Source organism: Hippoglossus hippoglossus, chromosome 21 (genome assembly GCF_009819705.1).
Source record: "Hippoglossus hippoglossus isolate fHipHip1 chromosome 21, fHipHip1.pri, whole genome shotgun sequence".
In the NCBI taxonomy this organism is placed as follows: Eukaryota; Metazoa; Chordata; class Actinopteri; order Pleuronectiformes; family Pleuronectidae; genus Hippoglossus; species Hippoglossus hippoglossus.
The window spans coordinates 17,669,836-17,696,097 of NC_047171.1; the positions used below are offsets into that span (position 1 = coordinate 17,669,836).

A 26,262-nucleotide genomic window follows, 5' to 3' on the forward strand; every position below is an offset into this window, starting at 1 on the left:
AAAGCAAAATCTCACAAAGCTGAAAGAGTTTGATTTGATGCTTTTTTTAACATTCATATTAATCCTCCTCATATCCATCGCAGTGTGTTTCCACCACACACTCTGCTGAGCCAAAAGAACCAATTAAGAGCCAGTTAAAATGTCATGGTTCACACCCACTGAGAGACGGAGAACTGCTGTGAAAGCAGTTGGAGGATGTTTGAGGGCGGACACTGATCTCTTCTACTGAGAGGATGCTACTATTAATGCAGATTTAATTAGCTAATGACCTAAATGGATGTTTTTGCCTGATTGGAGGTGAGTTGAAGAATGCTGGTCTAAGCAGGAATAAAAATGAAAACATTGTTAATCAAAAAAACACTTACGATCATAACTGTTAATGAAATTAATTAATCAATTCAGTGCTTATCCTGTCTGACCTGCTGGAAGGAGAATACATAATAAAAATAGTCATTCACTATTAAAAACACAGTCTGTGTAACATACAGCTGTTTTGATATCATGGTAATAATAGTTTGCTCCATATAAATGTCTTGTTTAGTCCACAAACCAAAGATATTCACTTTACTGTCATTAGAGGAACAAAGAAACCAGAAAATATTCACATATAAGAAGCAGAAATCAGACCATTTGAACCTTTTTTCATTAGAAATAACATTCAAACCGTTAAATAGATGAAATAGATCAAAATTGGTGGCGGTGAGTTTAGTAGTCGATTACTGATCTAATAATCTGTTCATTGTCGCAGCACTAATCAGGAGACTCAAGAGCTTTCAAACGTTGTATAATTTGTTGAGGTTGTGAAGGATGAGTCCACCGCAGACAAAACAGACGGGTGGATTTATTCAGCCATTTCTGAAGGATAAAACTAAACTTCATGACCACAGATTTGGTCATGCATGGGTTTAGTGGTCAGAGCAGAGAGGTTTTAAAATACTGAGACACAGACAACAACCACACAATAGAATATGTCACTGTATCCTTTAAATGCACCCGATTCAAACATGCTGGTTGGATCTGTGGTCGCCGGCAGTTTTGGTCATGGTCTACTCGTTCTTTGTCAACGGCAGACTGGGAGATGAAAACACACACACACACACACACACACAAAGCCTAAAAGAAGACCCACATAACTGACGGGAGGAGGCATTCTTCAGGGACAGACACTGTAGACTTAATTAGGACCAGTCTATAAACACACTGTGTGTCTGTCATCAGATCAGACTCAGCCAGAGCAGCTGTAAACATTTCCTCAAAACACACTGACCCACATTTACACAATCTCATGTGTACACACGTGTGCTAATACACACACACACACACACACACACACACACACACACACACACACACACACACACACAGTCAAGACAAAGAATCATTCAACAGCAGCAACATTCATTCTCTCTCTGTCATCCACTAATAAATGTTTACACTGACTAAATAAACCTGCTGAGTAAATGCATCACAATGTGTTTTAAATATGATTTAATGCCCATGAACTATTCTCCACAGTAGCAACATGAAAATTCCAGTTTTCATCACGATGTATTTAGCAGCCCGGCTGAATCCCCCGAAACAGGACATTATAGCAGGGATGACTGAACGCCCCCCATTACCAGCCTGTCAGCCTGTTCAAGTCCCCATGTGGGATTAATAAAGCTTTATTTAATTTGAAATGAGTGAGTGGGTCCCCCAGGTCTCTGGAGACCATGGGTGGTGATATTCATCTCTCTTTCACCCTCCTTCACCCCCGCTGAGATATTTCATTTTTCCATTTAGTCCTCTATGTTGTGCAGAGATCTGTCCAAACCAAATCATATCCAATTACTTCAACATTTTTATTCTCTACAAGATTATCGAAAAATGGGAATGTCACAAACATCAATACTCTACGGTGGCAGGGGATAAAAGGCTGCTGCCATTGTTTTAACCCCAAAATATTCTGAGACTATGATGATGATGATTCTCCCACACACACATATTAAGAAGAAAAGACTGGAACACTGACCAGAAGGAAATTAACTGATTACAACTACAACTATATTCCACTTATACAGCAACATAAGTGAATCATTATGGTGCAATGAACCATTATTGGATGTTTGCGCATTCCCATTTTTTGTCCACACTTTGCATCTTGCACATTACTCCGGTTTTTACACATTTGTATTATTACTTTAATTATTATTTCACATTCATTACTATGACCTCCACCGAGGAGGTTATGTTTTCTGCCCCATCCATGTGTTTGTTTGTCAGCAGGATTATGCAAAATTTACTCAAAAACAACCCATTAAATCTTTGGCATGGATCCGGACAAGGGGGCAGATTAGGAAGCTTTAGGCTAAATCAACTCAAATTTACCATGTGAGTTATCCACATTCATTTAGCTGACTCATTATCTAAAATAAATTAGTTTAGGCTTCTTTTTTTGTGAAGTGTTTTCTTTTCATTAGTAAATCAGCTTGAAGAAAAGACGAGTGACATCTCAATGAATGATTGAACAAATAAAATCATCTCCCTCTGTCTTTTGCTGGCATGTGAGTGTTTATTTTCCCCTGCAGCTGTAGACAAACATGCTGAGATGGGGGCTGGTGTTGGCTCTGCCCCTTGCTGGTGACATTAGTGGTGGAGCTGTGAAGGAGAGTTGAGGATGCTCCAACATCTCTCTGTGACCTGACCTAAGGGTCCTGAGGGTGCAGGACCTGAATCCTCCTCAAACCCTGGTTCTCTCATCTCAACAGTTCATTAAAGATCGGTTTCTCTCCCAGACAGAAACAAACAGACAGTCGGCAGACACAAAGACAAACTTACTGCAATACGAAGCAGGGTCCCCTTAACAGCTGCCCATCTGTCTTGCCGGCGATCAATGACCAGGATGAAACCCACGCCTGTCGATAACAAACTGGAACACAAAGAGGCAACATATTTAACACAACTTACACACTCATCTGTTTTACCCACAATGATAGTTCAGGGGTGAGCAGATCTTGATTTGACATCACAGCGAAAGGTAAGCTGAGATCGTTTATAACTGACACTGTCTTACTGCACATAACGTCTTATCACAAATCAAAACTTATCCTTGTTCTCTGTATGCCTGGGTTGGATGGACATTCTTACAGTCAACAAAGAAGTGACACCTCATTTGATTCATTTATAAAGTATTTACTGATGAAACTTTCAAAGTCAAACACATAGTCTGGAGGGCCACAGGGAAAGGTTGAACAGAAGCTGCTGCAAACTCATTCGGATGTAATTTCACAAAGAGATAACACAAAATACAAACAAAAATAAACAAAACATACAGTGATGGAGCCAACTGCTTGTTCACAGCTTGTCGTTTTGTTATGCTGCTCTTTATCTTCTTAGCAGCAGCCCCTTTTTAGGACTGCACCAGCTGCCTGTGAAGCACCTCCGGATTTCTGGGCCCCCCCCAGCCCCCTGTTCTCTCCCTGCTCCCCCCTTCCCCTGCCGTCTCTCTGGTCCCACAAGAGAGGAGTGCTACACACCAATGATGACATGTGGCAGCTTCCCCCATGCTTACCTGGAAACATGATGCACCTACAGCATAGGTGAGCACCAAAAGCCCCGTCCCAATCTTTCTTGCAGAATTATCCCAAAGTATTTGCTTTCATATCTGCTAATTCTGCAGCTACTAAATGCACAAAACAGGGTGACAGCAGATTGAAAGAGTAGTCCATGTGAAATATAAACACAGGATACGAGGAGATCCCGGTGTGTTGTGTTGTCTGAAGGGGAGGGAGACAAATGCCTCAGACAATCACAAGATCCAGCCTCTGAATCCTCCTGTGCAGCATCTGTAATCCATCCAATGAGACAGGGAGCTGCTGGGACACACGCCAATAACAAGGTGGCTGCAAAGTGATGAGCAGCTCTTGTAGCCAATCACAGGATCGTTATAGATGTGGGGCAGGATCAAAAAGGAGGCTCTGAGGTATTAGGAAAATACAGAGTGTTGATCCAGGTCTGCCTCTCTACTTTATCCTCACTCTTCTCATTCTTTTTTCTCTCCTGCCCTTTCCCTCCCCTTTCATCTGTTCCTTTTCTCTTCCTCCATCATCCCCACTTCTCTGCTCTGCGTATAATCATGTAAACAGACTCTCAGAGACACTCGGGCTTTCAAAGCACAAACTGCTTCACATCCCAGCCGCAGAGGAAGAGGAGGGGGATGAGGAGGAGGAGGAGGGGGAAACCAGGACAAGAGCTTTTCTGCCTTCGAGACATTTACGGCTTCTTAGATGAGAGGGTGGTTTATGGTGAACATATAACTACACAGGTTTAAAGAATAACATTAGAGGAACATGGGGAAATGGGCCTTTAATGCTGCTATTACACCACAATCACCCAGATGTATTTCAGCCAAATGCCCTAATTATTTCATTAAAACCATGTCATATTTTATTTATCTGTTCTGCTTCTTGGTTGTGTTGGGACAATGGATGTATACCAGAGCTTCATCTAAACCACATTTAATCTGGTGTTTTCAAAATGTTGCCAATGATGCAGTGTTCTCTATAACTTATGAAACAGCATCTAAGATCAACATTTGATTCAGTACTTACAGTTAAACCACAGCTAAAAGGAACTATTTCTCATTTGTTTTTGCAATCAAAGCTGAATTTGAAATTATAAATACGACCTCGGACACAGTAAACTGAAAATCGTATGCATAACTTCCATATCATCTTGCAAACAGGCAGTTTCACGCATAAACGGCTTAATTTAAATATTCATAAAATTGCCTGGTGATCTTGTGGTTGCACATGCAAGAGCATCCTACTAATAATAACTGTAATGCTCGGGTCAAAGCGTGTGGAGGCAATGTAAGCTGTGAGTTGAGCTGTGAAAAAGCACTGTCTGTAATGGTGATGCAGATGAGGGAAATTTGCTGCTTGAACGCATATCACATAGCAATACACATACACACTGCAACAACCTCCCCCCCCTCCCCCTGAAGCACTTAAGAGCAGAACAAGTGACTGTCTGGATATAAGGGCACTGGTATGTTAAATTAAAAACAGATTAGAAAATTTTAAGAGAAAACTGTATTAAACATCCGGCAAAATATCTTAGTATTAACTCTATATGTTTTGTAGTTTATCTCTGTTATTTCGGTGTAATCCAAAAATAAAAACTACATAAAACTCATTCCATGAACATGTAAGTAGAAGGAAGAACCAAATCTTATGCAACCGGCCCCTTTCTTATAAATAACATAAATACAGATGGCCATCCCTTTTTTGGATTTACTTTCTTTTAACATAACAAATCAACTATACATTAATCAATAGCCGTCATCCTAAAATAAATATTACTCAGCAAGTTCATTCAGTTTCATTATTTTCTCATTATATATTTTTTAATTGAATAATATTTGAGCAACATTTTAAATTGAAAGATTTACACAGTTTCTCCCTATATACAGAAATACACACCTGCTTTAATGTAGTGCATGGATATGGACTTTTAAAATGATACTTCCTTCTATAATCCTCGTCATTTGATATTAACATAAACTTTCATTTCATTTCCATTTCAACTAAATCTTTAGTTTTAAACACATGTGACTTGCTAAACAGTCATACGTTCTCTTACATTGACATTATTTATAAACCTTACTGTTATTTTCTGTGATACATACAAGGGACTAATATGAGTTTTACATGTGTGGCCCCACACCTCTGTGCAATGACCACAATATGGAAGAATAACTGAAGAATACAAAATATAGTGATGCAACATCTAAAGTGTCCTTTGCTTTGTACAGTACTATCCAACCAAACTAGATCCACGCAAGAATGCACATTAAGAAAGGAGAGATAAAAAAAGAAAATAAGGGAAAGAGGTGGGAACATGGTCTGTGCAAGGACACAGCTATAAGCTATAGTTAATACATAATATGACGACAAGCATGTAGGGAATGGCAGAATCAACATTAGGAATCACTTCTGCAATTGATATTGATCCAGAGATATGCATTTGAAACTAGTAGCAGCTGTTCAAGGTCGTAATACATTTGCCCCCTGGTTGTGGACTGTGCCCTGTCAGGGGTACGGGTCCCTCAGGTAGCTCCAGCCATCTGTTTCTGCATCCACAACAGCTTCTGTGGACGACCCTCCTTCAGATCACTGGTGACCTCTAACAGACCGTGGAGGAGGTGAATTTAGAGACGTGGAAATTATACCTGACTGTGAGCTACTTTTCAGCCAGGATTTGGGAAATAAAAATAAAGTCTCATTCCTCAGAAGTTGATATTCTGGTCTCAAGAAAAGCTAAATCCTGATTGAAATAAAAAGTCTGAAATAGGATTAGATAATTTAATAATTATTTTGACGAAAAGAGTAAGCAACGCAAGATCAGCTATACAGACATAAAAAGAGCTTTAAACACTAAAATGTATAAAAACGGGGGCATCTCCAAACTCAGCTCTGCTCAGCTGTCTGTTGCATTATTCACATTCAAAAAGTCTGAATCGCTGCAGTTTCTATTTTTACACACTTTTCCATCATAGGAAGGATGAAGGAAGGGCGTGACAGTCACGAAGAAGGGATAGAACCAAGAAGCAGACAAACTAAATATTAAAGAAAACATACAAATTAACCGTGAGGAAATGAGAGGAAATTGTTTTCCAGGGGATATTCAGAAGAAAAGATGGTCTTATACTTTCTCCCCCTCCCCCGTAGTCTCATGTGGTCTGCCCATGTGTACAAAGACAATCTGCAGCCGACAGATAAAGACCCTGGATTATGACTTGGCCGTATCATTAATGCAGGAATAACAACCCTCTCCTCTTTTTGCAGATATCTGTGATATTATCTGAGAAAATCCTCTGCATCATGATCTTCATGAAGTGAAGCTGTGATTAAGTGTCCACTGCCACCTGCTGGCGGCGTCCAGCACAAAAACATCTTCTCAGATCTCTACCACCTCTGTGTTTCATTTGCTTCTTTGGACTGAAGGAAAACCAAAGAACAAGCAGACTACACACAGAAAAAAGTCCGGCACATTCAAACACACTCAAACTTTATCACAGGACTGCAGAGACAAGAGAGAGGAGACGAGCTGATGGTGACAGGAGGGGAGTGGATGTTGTTAAAAAAAAAAGGAGGACAGGAAATAGCTTGAAGGGAAAATCAGACGGGATGAAAAAGGTAGGAAAGGGAGGTGTGGATAACAGAATGTGTGTTCAATCAGCCAGTGAGGGACTTTACCTGGGAACACTTGTCAGGTAGGTCAGCACGTTGTGAAACACTCTATCCGTGATGTCTCCAAATGCAGGGAATTCTGGGAACACAATGATTGGGCTGCCATGATCTCCTCTACCCCCTAGAAAGAAAATTGAAAACAACAATTTCCACATGAATATACATATATATTATGAATATACTTATATACTATGTTTACATTACATACAGTACATTATGACATTATATATGAGGCAAAGAAACCCCATTTAAAGTTATCATGGTTGGTTTGGCTTCTGTGCTGCTGTTAAGAACATTGTCAATCACTATAAGAAGGAAACTGTATTTCAGTTTGTTACAGTAAATAAAAGAAAAGCACAGAGTATGAATAAAAAGTCACCACAGGGGGGCACTGACAACCACGTGACTGATGAGTTGAGACAGAGCAGATTCTTCATCTTCAAAAAAAAAATTCTGAATCTATGAAAACAAACTATTCTGTCTCATATGCTTACATCAACCAGCAATAATTTAAAATTATTGATTTAATTATTAACATCAATTTGAAATAAGAAACTGACAGATTCTTGATAACAGTTAGATTGTTTTCTCTTTTCTGTCAATTGTTTCCTGTTGGTTGTTTTTACTATAGTTTGCTGTCTTTTCCTCTTTTTCCTCAAATTGATTGCCAATTTTTTTCTCTTTTTTCTTTATGATAACATTGTAAGCTATTATTGAAAAAATAAAATACACTCTTACTTCTACTACTTCTATTGTTACTTAAGCCTAAATTGAAATAAAGGAATTGAAAAAAGGAAGATTCAAGCTCCTCAAGTGTCAACAGTTGATTTAAAATGTTAAAATAAATGAAGTGATTTGTACTAAAATAAATTATATTATTTCCTTATCTTATCTTATCTTATCTTATGTCTCTTTGTTTATCCATCAAGCCCCTGGTTTCAAATCTGAAATCTCTGTCTCTAATTCATAACTAAATTAGCAACAATCTAAGATGTCAATTGGAAATCACCCTTTTTAATTGATTATGAGTAGTTTAACAATTTTAAAAAACGGCGCATCTGCTTCCTCTGGACTGCCCTGGTATACTGTTGGATCAGATTAGATTTGTTGCCTGAAAAAACCCACAAGTACAATTAGATTTTGACCCTGATTGGCTGCTCAGAGACATGTGACATCAACTCTCTCAAACTGAACCCTGCCCACTTATAACCAGAGAAAAACAAAATACAAAACTGTTGCAGAGAAGCTTGTGTTTTCCTCTTGGACCCTGTCACTTGTTCACACACACACACACACAAACACACACACTATGTGGAACAGCTGCTCTGTCAGCGCATGTGACTGGAATATCAATCTGTCGGCCTTTTCTTCTCTCGTCACTATGGCAACAGCAAGTGCATGGTCATGGTTTCACATCTGCTTTGATCTTTGCGAGAAAATGGTTCCTGGCTCTGCAGCAATCACAAGGTCACCTCTGACTGACACAGACTCACACACACATCAGCTTATTTACAGTACTGTAAGGATAGATATGATAATTTAGCAATTCTGCTACAAAAAGCTCAAATATTGTGAAAAGACACTTGTTGGGACCGAAACATGACGTTTCTCATGACCTGGCCATTTAGAGACAGTAAGTGAAATGCAGATCAGGTAACAGTAGCAAAACAACCGCAGGTACTGTATCTGGAAGAGGAAAAGGAGGAAGATGACATTTGAATAGCAAATCGTTTACGGCCAGAAACAAAACTGTTGAGAGGAACTATGCAAATATCAAATAGAAGAGTTAACATAGAAATGACTCCCCAAATGGAAAAGACGTGAGAGATGATTGAGTTACTGAAGAAATAGACTGACAGACAGAGGATGCGTTGAGGCAAAAATGGTGATGAAGAGAGAATAGACACACACGTCCGTATACAGTGTAACACACAGAGAAAGACAGGCCACCTGAGAGGAAGGCGAACTGCTTCTTGAGGTCAGGGGTGATGTCGACAGCGTGGAGAGGGCTGCTGTCCAGCTCCATGATTTCATCTGAAAAACAGAAAAAAATATATATATATTTATTAGACACATCAGAACTGAAGATGAAGCTTCTCAGGTCTGTTAAATGATCACGTTTGTTTAATTTCTGTGTTTACAATATGACACAATAGTTGGCCTATTCGCATGTAAAGGCAATGTAAAATAATCCATTACTGTATGTAGTGTATACAGGCAGATATAAAATAAAAAAAAACCTTTTGAAGATATAAAATCAAATCTAAAGCAGTAGTATTTCCAGTACATTAAGGTTAATGGTGATCACATGAACACTGGAGAACTCACCATGGTAATTTACCTTGGTTGTTCGACCCCACACACTTGTTTTATTAAACTCTCTGTTGGACCCCTGACTAACTTGGCCCTCTCCGGCTCTCTGCCCCCCCATGGACTCCCTTCATAAGGATTTAAAATAATCAGATTTAAGACTTATACTCTCAGTAGGAAATTGAGAATCTGGTCATACCAGGACTCAAACTGGTAATTGGACAACAGACACCCAATGGACGAGGGGGGCAGGAGGGGAGGCTTTAGCAGTCTAGCCAGTAGCTTGTTGACAAGCTGAGTGTACACAATAGTATATCATTACATGTAGAGGGAATTCTTACAGTAATATATTGGGGAAGCAGGTAAATACAATACGATGTAGTATAATTCATTAGAACAAGCAGAAATAGGGATATGTTACAAGTAGAGAGTTGAGCTTACACGGATTAAAATCGGTCTGACTGCTGCTTGTGTTCAGGAATACTAGACATTAAACTTAAATAAACTCCATGCAACATTCAGGGTATGTATCAAGAAACCTTTGAATGAAAACTGGCCACAGTTCAACTTGGAACAGAGAAATCAATACAGTACGACGTACAGTACTTTATTGTTGGAGTTTGATGGTACGGCTTTACTCTTTGCTTCCACGTTCACATAAGCTAAATGTGCATATCTAATTATATATTTAAGAAGGTGAATACAATTTATGATTCATTTCATTGTGCATCAGTATCAAAATGTATTGGGAAGATAACTTTTTTATCCTCCAGCAGTAAATAAAACTCATTCACGTTCATTTTACTGGATTCGTGTCTTGTATCCTCAAACGAAGCAGGCATGTATTTAAAGTTTTGTTGTTTTAAGTCTCCTTGAACTAAACCGTCTGTTAAATGTCGATTTCGTAATGAAAAGTCTGAGGGAAATCAACATAAGCAGGCACACTGCTCTGACAAGCTACTTTCAAAAAGGAAACAATCATTGTCATTTCACGAAGTCCCAGTGAAGAAAATAAAAGCCTCAGTTATGGACCATTTCTAAAGATACCTGCATATTTTATATCTAGTTCCCAAATAAGCCTCTGTACGCATCATGGAAGTGCAGAGACCACATTTTAAGTGAGAGCAGATACAGCTCGGTCATAAAAACATGAAGCTCTGCCCTCTTCAGTTCTCAATTTCATTTCTATTTCTGTATAAAAGCATTTCTTGCTCAAAACACATCCCCAGGGCTGGAGAGCTGCAGGTGTGATAACATCTCTTTTGTGCACAAACTCTCTTATGATACTGTACTTCAGATAAAAAATAAGGCCGCAGCCACATATGAAAAGGAGGAGCCGAAAAGTCAAATTACAGGAGGGAGTTTCTCACAGTCACAGACATTTCCTTCTGTAAATGTATGAAAGTAACAGTAAGAGCAATATTGACTCTTCTTCTTGGTCTGGCTGTTTGCCCTAGTTTCCTCACATAGTCTACAATGAGTCACCGCGACACTGAAACACTGGAAATATTTTCCGCTAATTTGTAAAGCTCATGATAACTATCAATCCAAAAAATGATATTATGCTTCATATAAGTTTAGGGAAAGCACTCATTTTCAACTCACATTTTCATATGATCGATAGATAGGCCCCAGCTATTTCTATCCCCCTAATGTTGAGGAAGGTGGAGCATGACAAATGGGAAAGGTCATAATTACATGTAAATTCAATGGACTTGTGCTCCTTGCTTTAAAGACATTTAGAGATATAATACTGTATGAAGTTCCTCTCTTCCTTTGTTTTACCTGAATGAGGGTTTTTGTACCAGAATAATAAACTCTCGTACTACAAAAACAAAGAAACAATGATATCCAAACAGCTGTACACTGATAAGATATAGATGAATACATATTTTAATCCAGAGAGCTTTCCCCGTATGTCACTGTACCTGTTCTGGGAAACCTGGAAAAGCGGTGCTCAGCCAAAGACACATCTACCTAGTCTGTCCATCACAGAATCTCACATATATTCCTCTGTGTTATGAATGTTGTTCTCCTCTTTTTCCTTTATGTTAGTGGGACTGTATCCGTGTCTTCGTTCACACTGAGCACTCCCTCTGAGTGCAGTTTAAACAAACCCTTAAGACTTGCTGTGGCGCTTTGTTTGAGAAGCAGTATCAGGTGACTTCAGCCTTAAGGTATTACTACTCTGACATTCATTAGCTGCCTCTCTCTCCAACGCAAACACCCTCGTATATCTTGTCTTTGTGGGAACCTGTCTTTCACATAGTGCTTTCCCAGACCACAAACTTTTAACTCTTTAACAGCCGGTTCAGATTGTGGGGTCCAGCAGTATTTTGGTGCCCACAGAGCATATTGGTTAGATATTGGGCTCCGAGTTCCCACTCACGCACAGGTTTGGGCAGCTGTCTTTATTAGGACTTTGCATTGAAGTCTATTCAGTTGGGCGAAACCCTTATCCCTAACCTTAACCAAGACCAATTCATGCCTGACCGTAACCTTAACCAGGAACTCAGAAATGTCCTGAGAAGGTCAGTGTTTATGCTGGAAAAGGTCCCAAAGCGGTGACCAAAACACACACACACACACACTTGTATATGCGTTTTTGTTGGGATCTGTCTTTGACGAAATGCATTCTCTGACCTCAAGACTAAAACTAACAGCTACTACTCTAACAGCTACTACATTTTCATCCCTATGCGGTCACAAAGCTGTCGAATCTACAAGTATAACACTCTTTGATTCAAGTGTGCTGTCTTGGTTTGGCCTCTTCTAAACCTTCTTCCTCAGACCCGCTGGTGCCATGTCAGTTGTGTCAAAACAACATTAATCAAAAGGTTTTACCCAATCAGGAGATTTAAAGGACCGGACCTGTGTTTCTGCATGTGTACGCTTATGCATCACTGTTGTTTCATGAGCATTTCAACACTTCTTTGACAGGAACAAGTGATAGGGCATCAAAAAATGTAAGTGCATCCGTCCCAAACAAATAATTACATTTATATTTGGTGCTACAAGACACTGCAGTTGAAAGCAGGAATACTGTGAAAAATCTTGTTGTTGCCATGTTCTATGACGCTCCACCATTTCAGGAAAGTCAGCCAACAAGTATTTGCGGATGGTGTCGTTGAACTAACCACCCACGCACCCACCCACACTCCCACCTACCCAGTATGGACATCTGAAAAGGGTCGTCTGAATCTGGTGGTCCACTGAATTATTTGCTATTTTCCTGATGTTGTTTAGAGTTTAAGCTTCAATGTTGGATAGAAAACAGGAGGGAAACGTGGTCTGCAATAAACAGACAGGAGCAACACATATTCCTAAACTTCCACTAGGTGGGTTTACATTTAACAACAGCAGTAGATAGTTAATCTACAATGTCCAGGAATACATACACATTCATAGTGTTCAGTAATTTGCACCCATTATACAACAGCAGATAACTAAATAAGCAGTTGCAAACCTGGAATTAACACCTGGTTAACCTGCTGGGATTGAAGGTGCTTTACAATCTCACTTAGTTTCTGTAAATCTGTTTCCTCTCCTCCTCCACTGACAATGCTTCTGTTTATGATACTGCACAAGCTCATCTATTATAAATTAAAAGCCTCCTTGTTGCTGGACAAACATTATCGATTGTGCACACATTCTCATGGACCGTGCCAGTGTTTGCCTTCAGAAAAATGATCTGTCAAACCAGTGTCTTCTATTATTACCTGACCTTCTGTCCACCGTCTCTTCAATTGATTGGATAGCATTTCCATTAGCGTCTGTAGATAACAGATATTAATTAGGGGCAAGTGACCTACTGATATCTACTTCTGTTACATGAGACACAGCTTCCTTCTCTTCTTTTCATTGAAATGAACCTGAAGCAAGGGTGTGAGCACCAGTGGGGCTGCTCAACAGAAGCCAGGCGAGTGGGAATGAGACTGGATTTATGACCACATCTGTGATGCTTGTAACTTAGTAAAGCAGTGGAGCCTGAGGTGTTTGGACACAAAGCTGAAAGCGTCTGGTCACCTGCAGAGCGCTCGCAGGGGCTGACACGCTCCTGGCGGATGCAAGTTCACACAGAAACCTCCAGCAGTTTCCAGTCTGTGACCCTGCCTCACTCAGCCGACCACGCCTTGCCCCCAGCAAGTCCCACACGTATCAAATCAAACACACAACCGAACCCCCACCCAGGCCAGCGAGATGGAAAGAGGCTATTCTGTTACAGAAAAATCCCCCTCCTGAAAGATGTCAGATTTGAGTTTCAGTCGCGTCTCAGTCACTGTATTTTGCTTTTCCCCGATCCCACCTTTCTCATTAGCATTGCACCGACCTCCTTCCAAACAAACAGTCATCGTTCACACAGTATTATCCAACTTAAAGGCCCCTCAGGCCATCTGGAAGAGGGAGAGGAAGAGCCTGTATCAGATGCTACTGTAGCTCCAACAAAAGCACAAGACAGTGAAACCACTCAAGTGTCTTTCCCGTCTATTTCCTTCAATGTTTACTCATCAATGTGAGTATCAGTGACGTCACGATGATCTAATGAGAGTTTGGGGGGGAATGTGTAAGATATCACGTGTATTGTCGATGTTTTACATCCAGACTGGATTATTGTAATTCCTTATTAATTCCTTATTATCAGGCTCCAGCAGTAAGTCGTTAAAGACTCTGCAGCTTGTCCAAAATGCCGCAGCACGTGTCCTGACAAGAACCAAGAAAAGAGACCACATTTCTCCAGTATTAGCTTCGCTACACTGGCTTCCGGTTAAATCTAGAATAGAATTTAAAATTCTCCTCCTCACCTTCAAGGCCCTTAACAATATGGCACCATTATATCTTAAAGAGCTGTTAGTACCTTATCAACCCACTAGAGCACTGCGCTCCCAGAATTCAGGCTTACTTGTCGTCCCTAAAGTCTCTAAAAGTAGAGTAGGAGCCAGAGCTTTCAGCTATCAAGGACCTCTCCTGTGGAATCATCTCCCACTTTCAATTCGGGAGGCAGACACCATCTGTACGTTTAAGAGTAGGCTTAAAACCTTCCTTTTTGATAAAGCTTATAGTTAGAGCTGGTCCAGGCTTGTCCTAGACCTGCTCTTAGTTAGGCTGCTATAGGTTTAGAAGGTCGGGGGACACATGACACACGGAGCTTCTCTTTCCAGCTTCTCCTTCCTCTTCTCAATCTTTATCACATCAAAGTAATTCATATCCCATCAATACATGTTACTGACTTGACTTCTTCCCCGGAGTCCCTTTGCCTTATCGTCCGCAGATCCAGGGCCGCAGCTGTGGCCACATCATGGATTAGGATCTGTGGATCGCGTATCAGAGATCGTAATGGTGGATCCAGTATGGCGGATTCTGCATCGTGCTGGCTGATCGTGATAACAAAGGCAGATCCTTTATCGTGTTGGCATCAGATACTGGTAGTGGACCACGACCGAGGTGGCAGCTGATGATGGATCCTAATGGCGGCAGTGGACAATAACTGTGGACTATAGTGGCATCCGATCTTGATGGTGGATCATGATCTTGCTGGCTGCTGACCATGGACTATGATTGCAGCAGGACTGCTCGATACATAGTATTTCTCCTCAGACACTTGACCATTAATGACATTAATCCACCAATTCACTGACCTTCAGTTATACTTCAAAATGTTTACCCTAATCAATGCTGCTAAAACCTTTATCTTGATGTTCTCCTTTACACTTGACATCCATTGCACTTCTGTCCGTCCTGGGAGAGGGATCCCTCACATGTGGCTCTCTCTGAGGTTTCTACGTTCTTTTTTCCCTGTTAAAAGGGTTTTTAAGTAGTTTTTCCTTACTCTTGTTGAGGGTTAAGGGCAGAGGATGTCACACCATGTTAAAGCCCTATGAGACAAATTGTGATTTGTGAATATGGGCTATACAAATAAAATTTGATTGATTGATTGATTGATTTTATTGTCTCGGAGGTGGTTTAAATGAAACTCAGACTGGTCCCACCCTCTCAAGGTAAATAAGAATCATAAAGCTGATAGAGAATAACAGCTTAACGTACTTTTAGTGTTTATCAAACTAACATTTGCCTGTTTTGTATTACAGCTAGAAAGTCCCTCAGTAGAGTTCACACATTCACCCAAGGCCCAATGGTCCCTTAAATTGAATCGGCACACACTCAAAGATAGTTTGCTAAACGTGCCTGATCTAGAACGAGATCTAGAATTATTCACAGGGAAACTGGTGAAAACGTCGTAAAAAAAAAAAAATCACAATGCATTTACTGTAATTCTGCTAATTATAAAATACACACCCCCAACATAAATTCATTCCAACATTCAAACACGCACCACCATACACACCACCAGCTGGATGAGGCGCTAATGTTCTTTAAAAGGCTTAAAGATGGGGATTAGTGTCCACTCACGTTTATGTTTGTGGGTGACAAGTCAAACATTAGTGGGTCACAGTCACACACCTGGACCGCCTGCCTCTAATACAAAGATTAAACTAGAGCAGAAGCCTGAAATCCTGCTTCACTGGGCCAGAAAAGACCAAAACACACATGTAAGGAAAAACATCAAAAACTATGAAGTAAGGAAGTTAGTAGATTGTTAATTCATGTTTAAGAAAGAAACTTCTTCAGCTAGAGTGCTCGTTTCTTCCCCGTCTTTCGATAAGAAATTTTAAATTATTCTAAAACTATAATTCACTCTCGGACAGATCATAGTTGGGAGAGGAACGGAGGAAGCCCAAACAAAGTGGGGGAGGGCAACAAGTAGAAATAAGGGGCTTACATTCATGGTCATGGTGGAGGAGGAGTGACAGAGATAAAGCACTAAATAGCGTTGACAAGAGTCTGTATAATAACATGAAGGAAGGCGAGGGGTGAGAGGGTTCAGATGAAGGTTGAAATACTAAAACAATACCCATGGTAATGGTTGACAATTGTGGTGATCTAACAAACAAATCTAAAAAGGTGGGAGGCTACACAGAAAAAAAAAAATCAATCTACAGAAATGAATGAAATGTTTAAAAGAAATCTAATCTTCTAATCTTCTGTTACATAGAGACTTATTTCCACAGCATTATTTACCCACGGTTCTTTCTGAATATCGCAATGTTCCCAAATAGATCCACAAAGCACAGATGGAGCCAGAGCATCTGCTTCCTTTGTGAGTTTCCTCTTATCGGTGTTGCAGATTTCAACAGGCGAAAAAACAGATATTGCTGAAACTGTACCATTAAATTAAATTCCAGATTTCAATCACGTGAAAGGAACAATTGGCAAATGCAGCATTTTTCACCAAAGGTGGAGACGACAGACAGAAGAGAAGAGAAGTGGCAGCCCCAAACTGTGAATAAGGAAAAACTGCAAACAAATACAGTATGGTGATAGAAAAACAGAGGAATAGTTATCATGTGAGACAGAGAAAAACAGAAGGTAAAACAATAACTTGATTTCTGACACCTACCATGCAGCCATCTGCAGTAGCGTGAAAATCTGTAGTATCTTTCCACCTCCTCCAGAGAAATCCGCACATGACCCCAACTCTCCTCTGCTGACAAACACACACCTAGCGCTCCCTGCGTCTCTTTCACCTCTTCAGTGTGATCACCAGTCCCTCCACTTTTTACTTTTTTTGGCTCTTTTTTTGACTCTGAGTCAGCATCTATCTCTCCTTCCTCTTGAGTTTGACCCCGGACATCTTCTCCTGTGCGTCCCTCTCTTCGCTCCTCATCGTCAATGTGCCCGGTCATCAAAAACCAGGCCAGCTCCTCCGTGTCTGGACATTCATCAGAGCCTGCACTCACCCGTCCCGCTTCACTCAGCTCTGAATCTGCTTCCATGCAAAACCCAGAGTCTAACTCGACCTCCACATCCTCCTCCATCAAGAGGCCTGAATCAGCCACTTCCTCTCCTCCCATCCTGCAGGCTGCCTTTAGTTCACTCCTCGTCCGTAACACTTGTTCCATGCGGTTTCGCAAAAATGTTTCAGAACAAAAATGTTCCTCTCATTCTGACTCAGACTCTCCCTTAGGATGCACATTCAGCCCGTCACTCTCCGGCAGGTGCTCTTCAGCCTGCAGCAAGTCATTCAGTGACTGTGAGGACTTCCCATTGCAACCTCAGGTTACTTTGCCTGTAGACAAAAGCTACAGTGTAAAACTCAGCCCCACCCTCCCTCCTTGCCTGACTACCCTTACCCCTCCCTGAAAGCACAATTACCTGACCCCTCCTGGCTCAATAGCAATGCCTCCAACCTGCTAATGTGTGACTGAGCCCGACTCCGTGATATATCCAGAAAGTCAAAATGTGAAGTTCTTAGTTAGGTCATGCCACTGTATGTCATGTCACAGTGGTTAGGAAGGTGCAGCAGCTCCATGGGCTCATTTACCTACACTAACAAAGCCCAGGCCTCCTCGTCTGCCTTATCTCAGGATATGTGCACCAAAAGTACAAAGCCTCCATTCTCACCAACTCATTCAAACACTGCCTGCATCCCCATGTAACCATTCACTGGCCACATCCATTCAAAGCCTCTATTCTTGTTTAGACCACTCAAAAGACCCCATTCTTACAAACTTACTGAAAGACCTAATTCTAATGAGACCTCTCAAAGACAGACACTGTTTCTTAACAGAATGTGGCAATTTAGATTCCATTTCAATGAGTTGTGCAAAAGATAGATTTCTGTCGAAAGGAGCCAAGAGACACGGCTCTGTGTCCAAATTCAGTCACATAAAGATGTGAAATGGTGCGAAAACGTCCAAGCAAGGCATGTTTGTGTTGAGTTGGTGCATGAGCTTGTAAATGTATGAATGAGAGAGAGAGAGAGAGAGAGAGAGAGAGAGAGAGAGAGAGAGAGAGAGAGAGAGAGAGAGAGAGAGAGAGAGTGTGTGTGTGTGTGTGTGTGTGTGTCAGTGTTTACTCTATGACCAAAGTCATACTTGAGGTTATCAGTGCCATAAACCTTGAGGGATAAAAACTAAAGCGATTACGGTGGAGAACTGCACAACTTAAAGTGATCAAACAAAGGGACAAACTGACACATTAACTCACAGTCTTACTCCATTAGACACACCGATTAAGAGTGTGAGAAAAACATGAACTTTGCTTTAATTCAATCATGTATACATCAGGAACTCTATATCACACAATGACAGAAAGTTCATGTTTTTCAGTATTATGGCAAGAGATTGCCTCAACATTTTGCAAATTTGTTTTGCAAATTTTCAAATTTGTTCTCCTAAGTTTGGGATTGCTCATGACTCCTACACTGTAGTTATAATCACTCAGAGCTCTACTGACAACAGCAACATGATCTCTCACTGGTTTCCAAACTGCCAACGTTGTCAAATGTGTTTTTTTCAAATTAATTATTAATAAGTCCTCAAGTCAAGCCACTTTATATAGGGTCATATGTTTGTCACTATGAAACATGAGGAACATACTACACCCTCCGTGTTTAGATTCTCGGTTCAGTAAGGAAAAGCACAATCTGTAAAAGGGAGGAAAAGGAAGAGGTTCATCTCCACAGACTTCAGAGGACAGAAGCAGGAGTAGTAGCTTTGCATCGTATCATTTGATTTCGAAAAACAAGACATGTTGATTTGCTTTAGATTGTTTCAACTTGTTCTGATATACAGATCATTTTAAGACCCGGTAAGTGGAAGTTTTCTGTGTGCAACCTACAAATTAAACAAACACATAATATCATATAATCCAAATTTAACACATAAGAAGGTCCCTATTATCACAGATTTACATGTGGAATCAATGCTTTGTGGCCTCCGGGGCTAAAACCAAACGACTGAAGAGTGAACAACATGATTCCACTCTGGTCGGAACTCTCTGTACCACTAATGACATTAACAGAGCTGGAGAGGAAAGGAAAAGAGAACTCTCCCTGAAACTACACGGCTTAAGGTACAACCATCAGACAAGGACAGCATTCCTATAGGTGCATGAAAGCCAGAACACACACATGTATATAGGCAGAAAAACACATGTGCACAATGTATACACTCGATCCATGAGAGCCAGGTATAGAAAGAGCTCGGATCATACAGTATCAAATACACAAGAACAGAATAAACATTAATAACAGAGGATGACCTCAGTGATGAATAAAGCTGCCTCACAAAACCCCCCCAAAAATGCTATGGACATTTAATGAACTTGCAAGGTTATCTCACTGCGCATTATGTTGTAGGTTACATATGCACAAATTCACACGCAGACACAGAGTCAGCTTGTCCTACAATAGAACAAAATAATCAGGAGATGGTATGACCCCCCCCCACTAATCCCCAAACATCAAAACTCACCATTAACTACCTCATAACCACATAATTGTGAAGTTTTATGAAAAAAGTCTAAATGGTTTTCAGGTTCTGCTCCAGAAACAAAAAGAATAGACAGACGGATGAATGTAGGGACGGACATACTGATCACCATACCTCCTCCCCCACATTAAATGCGCAGGATAAAAATACACAAGTAGCCTACTCATAAAGACAAATAAAACATCCATACGTCTCCTGACTCACGTGGCTTCAGTGGGACCATCTGCATCCCGCTATCCCATTGAGAAGCTCTCCTCTTGGCTTTCCTCCCCATGCTTTTTTTCCTTGTGTGTTAGTGTTGAGTCCTTTCCTATGCAGTGGCCAAATCAAGGTCTCCGAGTGGCAACAATCTGCCTGTGAGGACATCAACTTGCAAACTCAGCAGCTTTAATCAGCAGTTCCCACTCCTTTGCACCAGCTTGTCTGCTGGTAAGTTGCTGCGTCCACCAATCTCTGCATTTGCTGAAAAATCGGTTACTGCGACAGCAAAAAATGCGAAGGCAGCCGCTGGGATGAGCATGTTGGAAACTGGGGAGGTTGTTTAAGCTGCGCAGCCACGCACTTGCACACACAGTCACAAACTGTTATACACACAAAGAAAGACACAGAAACAGCCAAGTGGGGAGAAAGGGAAGCCCACAGGAAACAGTGTGTCAAGCTCTGGGCATGGTGCCCTGCAGAACTCTGTTCAGAGCATCAGTCAGGAATATAATACACACACACACACACACTCAGATGTAAGCTAATGCACATAGACATGTAATCTCATAGGCAACTTTCCAATGCTGGAAAAAAGTTGCAAAAAGTGCACCCATTCACTCTCTCACACGATGCAATCTCCTCTTACCATCCCAGTAGCTCCAGGAGTTCTTCCTGCTGGCAGGGCTAAAAGGAAAAGAAGTGCCCAGTCCAGAGATGTCCAAGTTCTGGATAAGATGACTGAGCCGGTTCATGAGCCAGTGCGACGCCTCACCACCCTCCCGCAGAAACTCATGCAGAGACATGAGAGCTGGCTGCTGGTCTCACACACTCAAACAGACTCTGTCATCCAGAGAGACCTGCACCTGCACCTGCAAAGCTCTGCTGCACACTCTAATAAACTCCAAAATGCAGTTCCCAAATGCAGGCATGGGAAGGATCCTTTCTTTGTTGCAATGTTCCAGGGCACTCAGGATCAAGTCGACAAGCTCTCACATGCATCCTGTGAGGAGTTGTCTGCATCGGCTAGATATAAGACAAGCCCAGGGTCCTCTGCAGAGCCACATTGGGGACTTCAGGAAACAGCACAGTGCAATGTGGGTAGAACCAGAAAGAGCTGAGTCACTGTCTGCAGAACCTCTGAAGCAAACACTGTTAACACTGGAGGTGAGATGCAGCTCTGCAGCTCAGACAGTGCAACTATTAACAACTCAGAGCAGCGCAGGTTTCCAAGGAAGGATGAGAGGGGAGGAGGGGAGGAGGGTAGTGGGGAGCAGGAGCAGAGGGCAGCCGGTGGAGCACAAATCCCCTTCTGCTGCTCAGGCTAATTATATTCCCCTACTCCTTCACTAATCTGCCTTTTCTTTCCCTCCTTCCATCAGCCCAGATTATTTCCTGCATTTCTTCCTGATGATGCAAAACGAATAAAAAACACTGCATAGGTAGAAATTGCAATTTATTAGTAATAAATTGTCCCGAGGTGGACGAACAAACTGAGGTTCACCTTTGATGGGAGGGGAGAGGAGAGGACGTGGTTTCCGACAGGCTTCTTGAACAAGGGTGTGTGTGTGTGTGTTTGTGTATTAAAAGCTGGCAAGGAAAAGGCCGCTTGCCGTTTATAGGCTTAGAGTAGGAATGAGAGCGGAGCTGCACTCTCACACATACTGATGAGACCTGCATGGGACGAGACACAAAACATCAGCTTCCTATTGAACGACAATTACCCCCCCCTCGCCATCCGTCTGTCACCCCTCTATGTTTTTTCCCCAGTCTCCCTCTTAATAAGGTCATCTTTCCTTTACAGTATTCACCCCAGCTTGTTACCCCCTCTCAGTCTTTGCACCCGCACCGTCTTCACATTTAAGTGTCTGCATATTGGACACAAACAGACACATGCACACATTGCTCAAACGCCGGTCCTCTTCTCCCCACAAGTTACCATTAAGGCTCATACATAATGCATTAATAATTGTGGCTGAGGCTACTGAAATACACAAAGGACTTCAAATACATAAAACAAGAGTCTACAAGCAAGTGGCTCTGTGAGCCTGTAAATTGGACCGACAGTACTTGGAGCTAAATGTTATTATCAGCTCACAATGACAATTCAGTCTGGGATCTGGGATATTATGTTTCATCTAAAGTTGGAGTTTCACCCTGAGAGTCTTGATCAAAGTGAATCCAGACAGACAGATGGAGCCATGCAAAGAGCCATTACATTAGCATTACTAAAAATTTGCATTAGTAAAAATTTCCGGACATTCCTTGTATTGTTTCTATTGACAAACACTGAAAGCACATAAAAGCATACAGTAGATAAGAGTCTGCAGCAAAATTACAGGTGGCATTTAACATAAAGCTCACAAATTCCTCTACAGGCATTGTAACAATGAATTGTGACTAGCCTGGCTTTGTCGACTTGTGTCTCTCTGACTGTAGCTGCCTAGCTGGAGACTAATGGTGAGCTGCTGGATCCATCTGGCTGTGCACCTGGTCTGCCTGCAGGGTGAACAGCACAGCTCACCTAGTGCAGCTGAATGAACCTCTGACCTCAAACTATAAAGGCACCTGACACGTTAACAATACAGTCTCACATATGATCTGGTCATCTGATAATCAAGCTTCCTTTGTGGGCTTTCCATCCAACCAATATGAATAAGGATCATTTGATCAATAAAGACTGCTGCGCTGCAATCGTATAATCATTGACAGTTGTGTCTGTGACAGAGGACATAGCATTAACTTCTATTCATTTCTTGGCAACTTATTTCTTAACCTTCATCAGTATTTGTTTAACCCCTTACCCTTACCTTAAAACATGTCTTTACCATCAGAAGTAATGTTTTACATATAGTACAACACAGTGTGGTCCACAATAGTCAAAGCAGCTGTAAACCTCTCAACCACAACATATTTGAATATTACTACATGATAAGGAGGATCACCAGCTGCAGATGAACACATTGCTGTGGGAAAGTTGAGACCTGTGACGCACTGAGCTTGATGTGTCCCTTTAAATCAACTGGAAGTAGGTCAAAGTGAGTGGAGGAGAGGAAAAGTCGTCTGTGATTGGAGCTGCAAGTAACAGTTACTTTCAAATCTGACTAGTCTCCTGTGGTTTTTCATTTTCAATTAACTGGTTAATCATCCCCCTATAGAATAAAAGGCCAATCAGAGGTCAGTAGAACTTAATGTCCATCATTTTTCATGTTATGGCTAATGATATCATATGTATATGATCAGTCATGCTAATGGCGTGACTATGGAGGGCAGTGTCACCTAGTAGGTCACACCTCAGCCTCTGTTGGATGGATTGCCATGGAATTCTGTCCAGACATTAAAGGTTCCCAGGTGATGTATCCCACTGACTGTAGCAATCTTTTCACTTTTCCTCTACAATAAAAGGTGGAAATTTCACTGCTATCAAATTTGGTAAATACATTCATGTTCCCCTCTGGATGAAGTGTAATAACTTTAGTAATCCATTAAGTGTTCATTTAGGTTTGATAACAAGATCTTATGATGTATCATGTTCAGAATTCTTAGTCCCTAATATCAATCCCAAAAATCCATATCGGTCAGGTTCTCTTTTAGCATGTTCCCATGGATGTTAGCATACCAACATGCTAAACTAGCATATAGTAAATATTTTGATTGTTGGTCTTGTTTCTATCCGACCTTCTGTCATAAACCTCAGTTTGTTTTTTACTTACAGTTAAATGAAATGCAAAAATGTATCCATCACCAGAATTATTTTGGGTTTAAGCTAAATTGTGCTATGTAGCACTCCCCCGTGTTGACTGGATGATCAGGATGAAAGGACAGGATCAAAGCATTTACAGATGATTTGTATGACTCTGAGGATAATGCATGTGCTCTCATGTTACGAGCACAGCTCAGACAATCACACAAGATGTGTCTGTGACTGTCTCTCAGGGGAGTTGGAAAAAAAAACCTGGGGTTCTCCGTTTTCTGCATTTTAACTTCAACACAGTCGAAGGAAAAGGAGTAATTCAACAGATTAGACAATGCTAAATCCTTTTCATCCTCACTTGACTTTCTTTCCCTGAATCTCTCTTTTCCTCACACTCTCTTCCTATCTGCTGTCTTCTGTGATCAGCCTTAGACTCTCATCTCTGAGCCAATTACAGCTCTCATCCCCCTGCCACGGCAAATTCCTGTCACACTGCCTTACAAACAGAAAGCTGACCAGGACTGCAAACGTTCAGTGCACCAGCTCACACTGAAATGTCTGCGCATGTAAAGCTATGACTGTTGTTTTATCGCTCCATTTTTGTAGTGGAGCTAAGAGGCAAGTAAATCACCTTCAGATCTGTAGTCTGAGCATTTTCATTCTGCTAGCCTGGGTAAAGCCATGTCCCCCTCCTTCCTCATGCCCACCCACTCACTCCTGTCATTCTTCTACCAACTGAGAAGGAAAGAATTGAACAAGAACCCACCATGTTGTATTAATGATGCAAATCTTACGTCTCCTGAAAATCAAATGAAATGGAAAGTGTGGTGCACAATAAATATATTAACTAAGAACTATTCCTTCTCATTCCACATACCATACATATTGTTGCAGTGCATGCACACAGTTGTGAGAAATACAGCTAGAAAGAGTCACTAAATGAGCAGCCATGGCTTCTCCAAACGAAGTAAGCAGGCAATGAGTGGATTACAGATCAAAAGAGAAGAGAAGCAGACATTGGTAGTGACACATGCAGCAGCGACGTCAGGTCATCACATCTACAGCCTAGAGTCATCTAAAGAAAAACTAAGGTTCAGAAATAGAATTAGGTGGAATTAAAAGCCTGAAACGTTTTTCCTGCTGCAGCTCTTCTAGTGTGTATGAAAGGACATCGACGTAGACATTGGACCTCCCTAAAACACAAAAAGTGGCGTGACTACTGATGCTTCTTTCTCTTATGGGATCAAATGATATGGGTCGATATCACATTTCCCATTGTAAGAACAAGCAGGTCTCGTCACAGAAACACTGGCCTGAGGCAGAAACACCCAGAACAGCAGCACATTAAACATCGTGTGATTTCCTGCAAAAACAAAGCTTCATATCTTATTGAGATAATGATTCTATGGGGGGGGTTGCATCAAGAATCCGCTGTTCTGTGTTGTGTGTGTTTGTCACCCACCTATGCTTTGAGTGACGGTCCTCAGTCTCTCCAGCAGCTCCCCCAGGGCCATCTCCTCCGTGTTCATCCACAGGATCATCCTCCAGAGGGACAGTGGAAGACCAGCTGCCCAGCCGATAGACACTTTAACGGGAAGAAGAGACAGCTTGCCTGTTTTTACCGGAGCTTCAGAGAGTGAATGATGGTGGAAGAGGATGGGAGATGGGGACCGTCGTGGTGACAAGCCCAGCTCAGCAGAAGGAAAGAGGGAGAGGCAGCAGGGGGAACTAGCCCAGGATGTGAGAGCCTGGCTGCGGTCTTGTTTGACACTCGGATGCCGGAGGAGAGAGATTCAAGAAGAAGGGGGTGTGTGCAGCTTGGGATGCTTGTGGCAAATGGATGCGCTCGAGGATGGAGAGGATGCGGCAGAGACGCATGAGTGAGTGATGCTGAGGCCGCTACGGCTGCGACAGCTCAGCTGCAGAGTCGAGTCCTCCACAGAGAGATGCAGAACGCAGGATGCCAGCAATAGAGACGGTAGCTTCATTCGCACAAGCATGCTTCGGCTTCAGCACTCATGATGGGGCAAACCTGTACGAACCTGGCAGACAGAGAGGGGGAGGGGAAATGAAGGTCAGGGTGCAGTGCACCACAAACAGCTGATACATCAGCGACACCTAGAGTTGAGGAAATGCATAACAGCTGTGTCATGAAACAAGCAGTGCAACTACTGTTCATCATTGGTTATGGTGCATTGCCACCCTGTGATCACACATGGTTATGACAAAAAGTGGCTGTAGTTCTTTATAAATGAGAATATTTCTGTTTCATTTCTCCTACACTGCAATTCATAGGTCTTGAAGAATGTTGAATGAATGTTTATTCCCCTTTGGTAACCTCTACTAGTTTTAGGGTTTGTGAAATGATTTGAAATGAGTAAAGATTATCTACAAATAATCAGCAGGTCAAGCATTTTGATAAATCCCTACAAGATTATCATTATTTACACACACACACACACACACACACACACACACACACACACACACACACACA

General features: G+C 41.5%; 1 protein-coding gene across 7 annotated transcripts in view; it reads right to left on the reverse strand.

Annotated features, from left to right (window-relative positions):
* LOC117754542 (guanine nucleotide exchange factor DBS-like) overlaps nucleotides 1-25,851 on the reverse strand; it is a 38,387-nt gene extending 12,536 nt beyond the window's left edge. For 2 of the 7 annotated variants that reach the window (XM_034573440.1, XM_034573437.1), the window contains exons 1-4: nucleotides 16,999-17,585; nucleotides 9,183-9,266; nucleotides 7,239-7,353; nucleotides 2,818-2,908 (exon numbers count right to left, since the gene is read on the reverse strand). In XM_034573440.1, coding sequence (XP_034429331.1) covers nucleotides 2,818-2,908; nucleotides 7,239-7,353; nucleotides 9,183-9,266; nucleotides 16,999-17,500 — 792 coding nt within the window. In that variant the 5' untranslated portion in view covers nucleotides 17,501-17,585. Of the gene's footprint in view, nucleotides 1-2,817; nucleotides 2,909-7,238; nucleotides 7,354-9,182; nucleotides 9,267-16,998; nucleotides 17,588-20,077; nucleotides 20,456-20,720; nucleotides 21,256-25,227 lie in introns of those variants that run through there. The other 5 variants (XM_034573442.1, XM_034573441.1, XM_034573443.1 and 2 more) reach the window with 5 other exon arrangements.
* Between the last annotated feature and the right edge of the window lie 411 nt (nucleotides 25,852-26,262).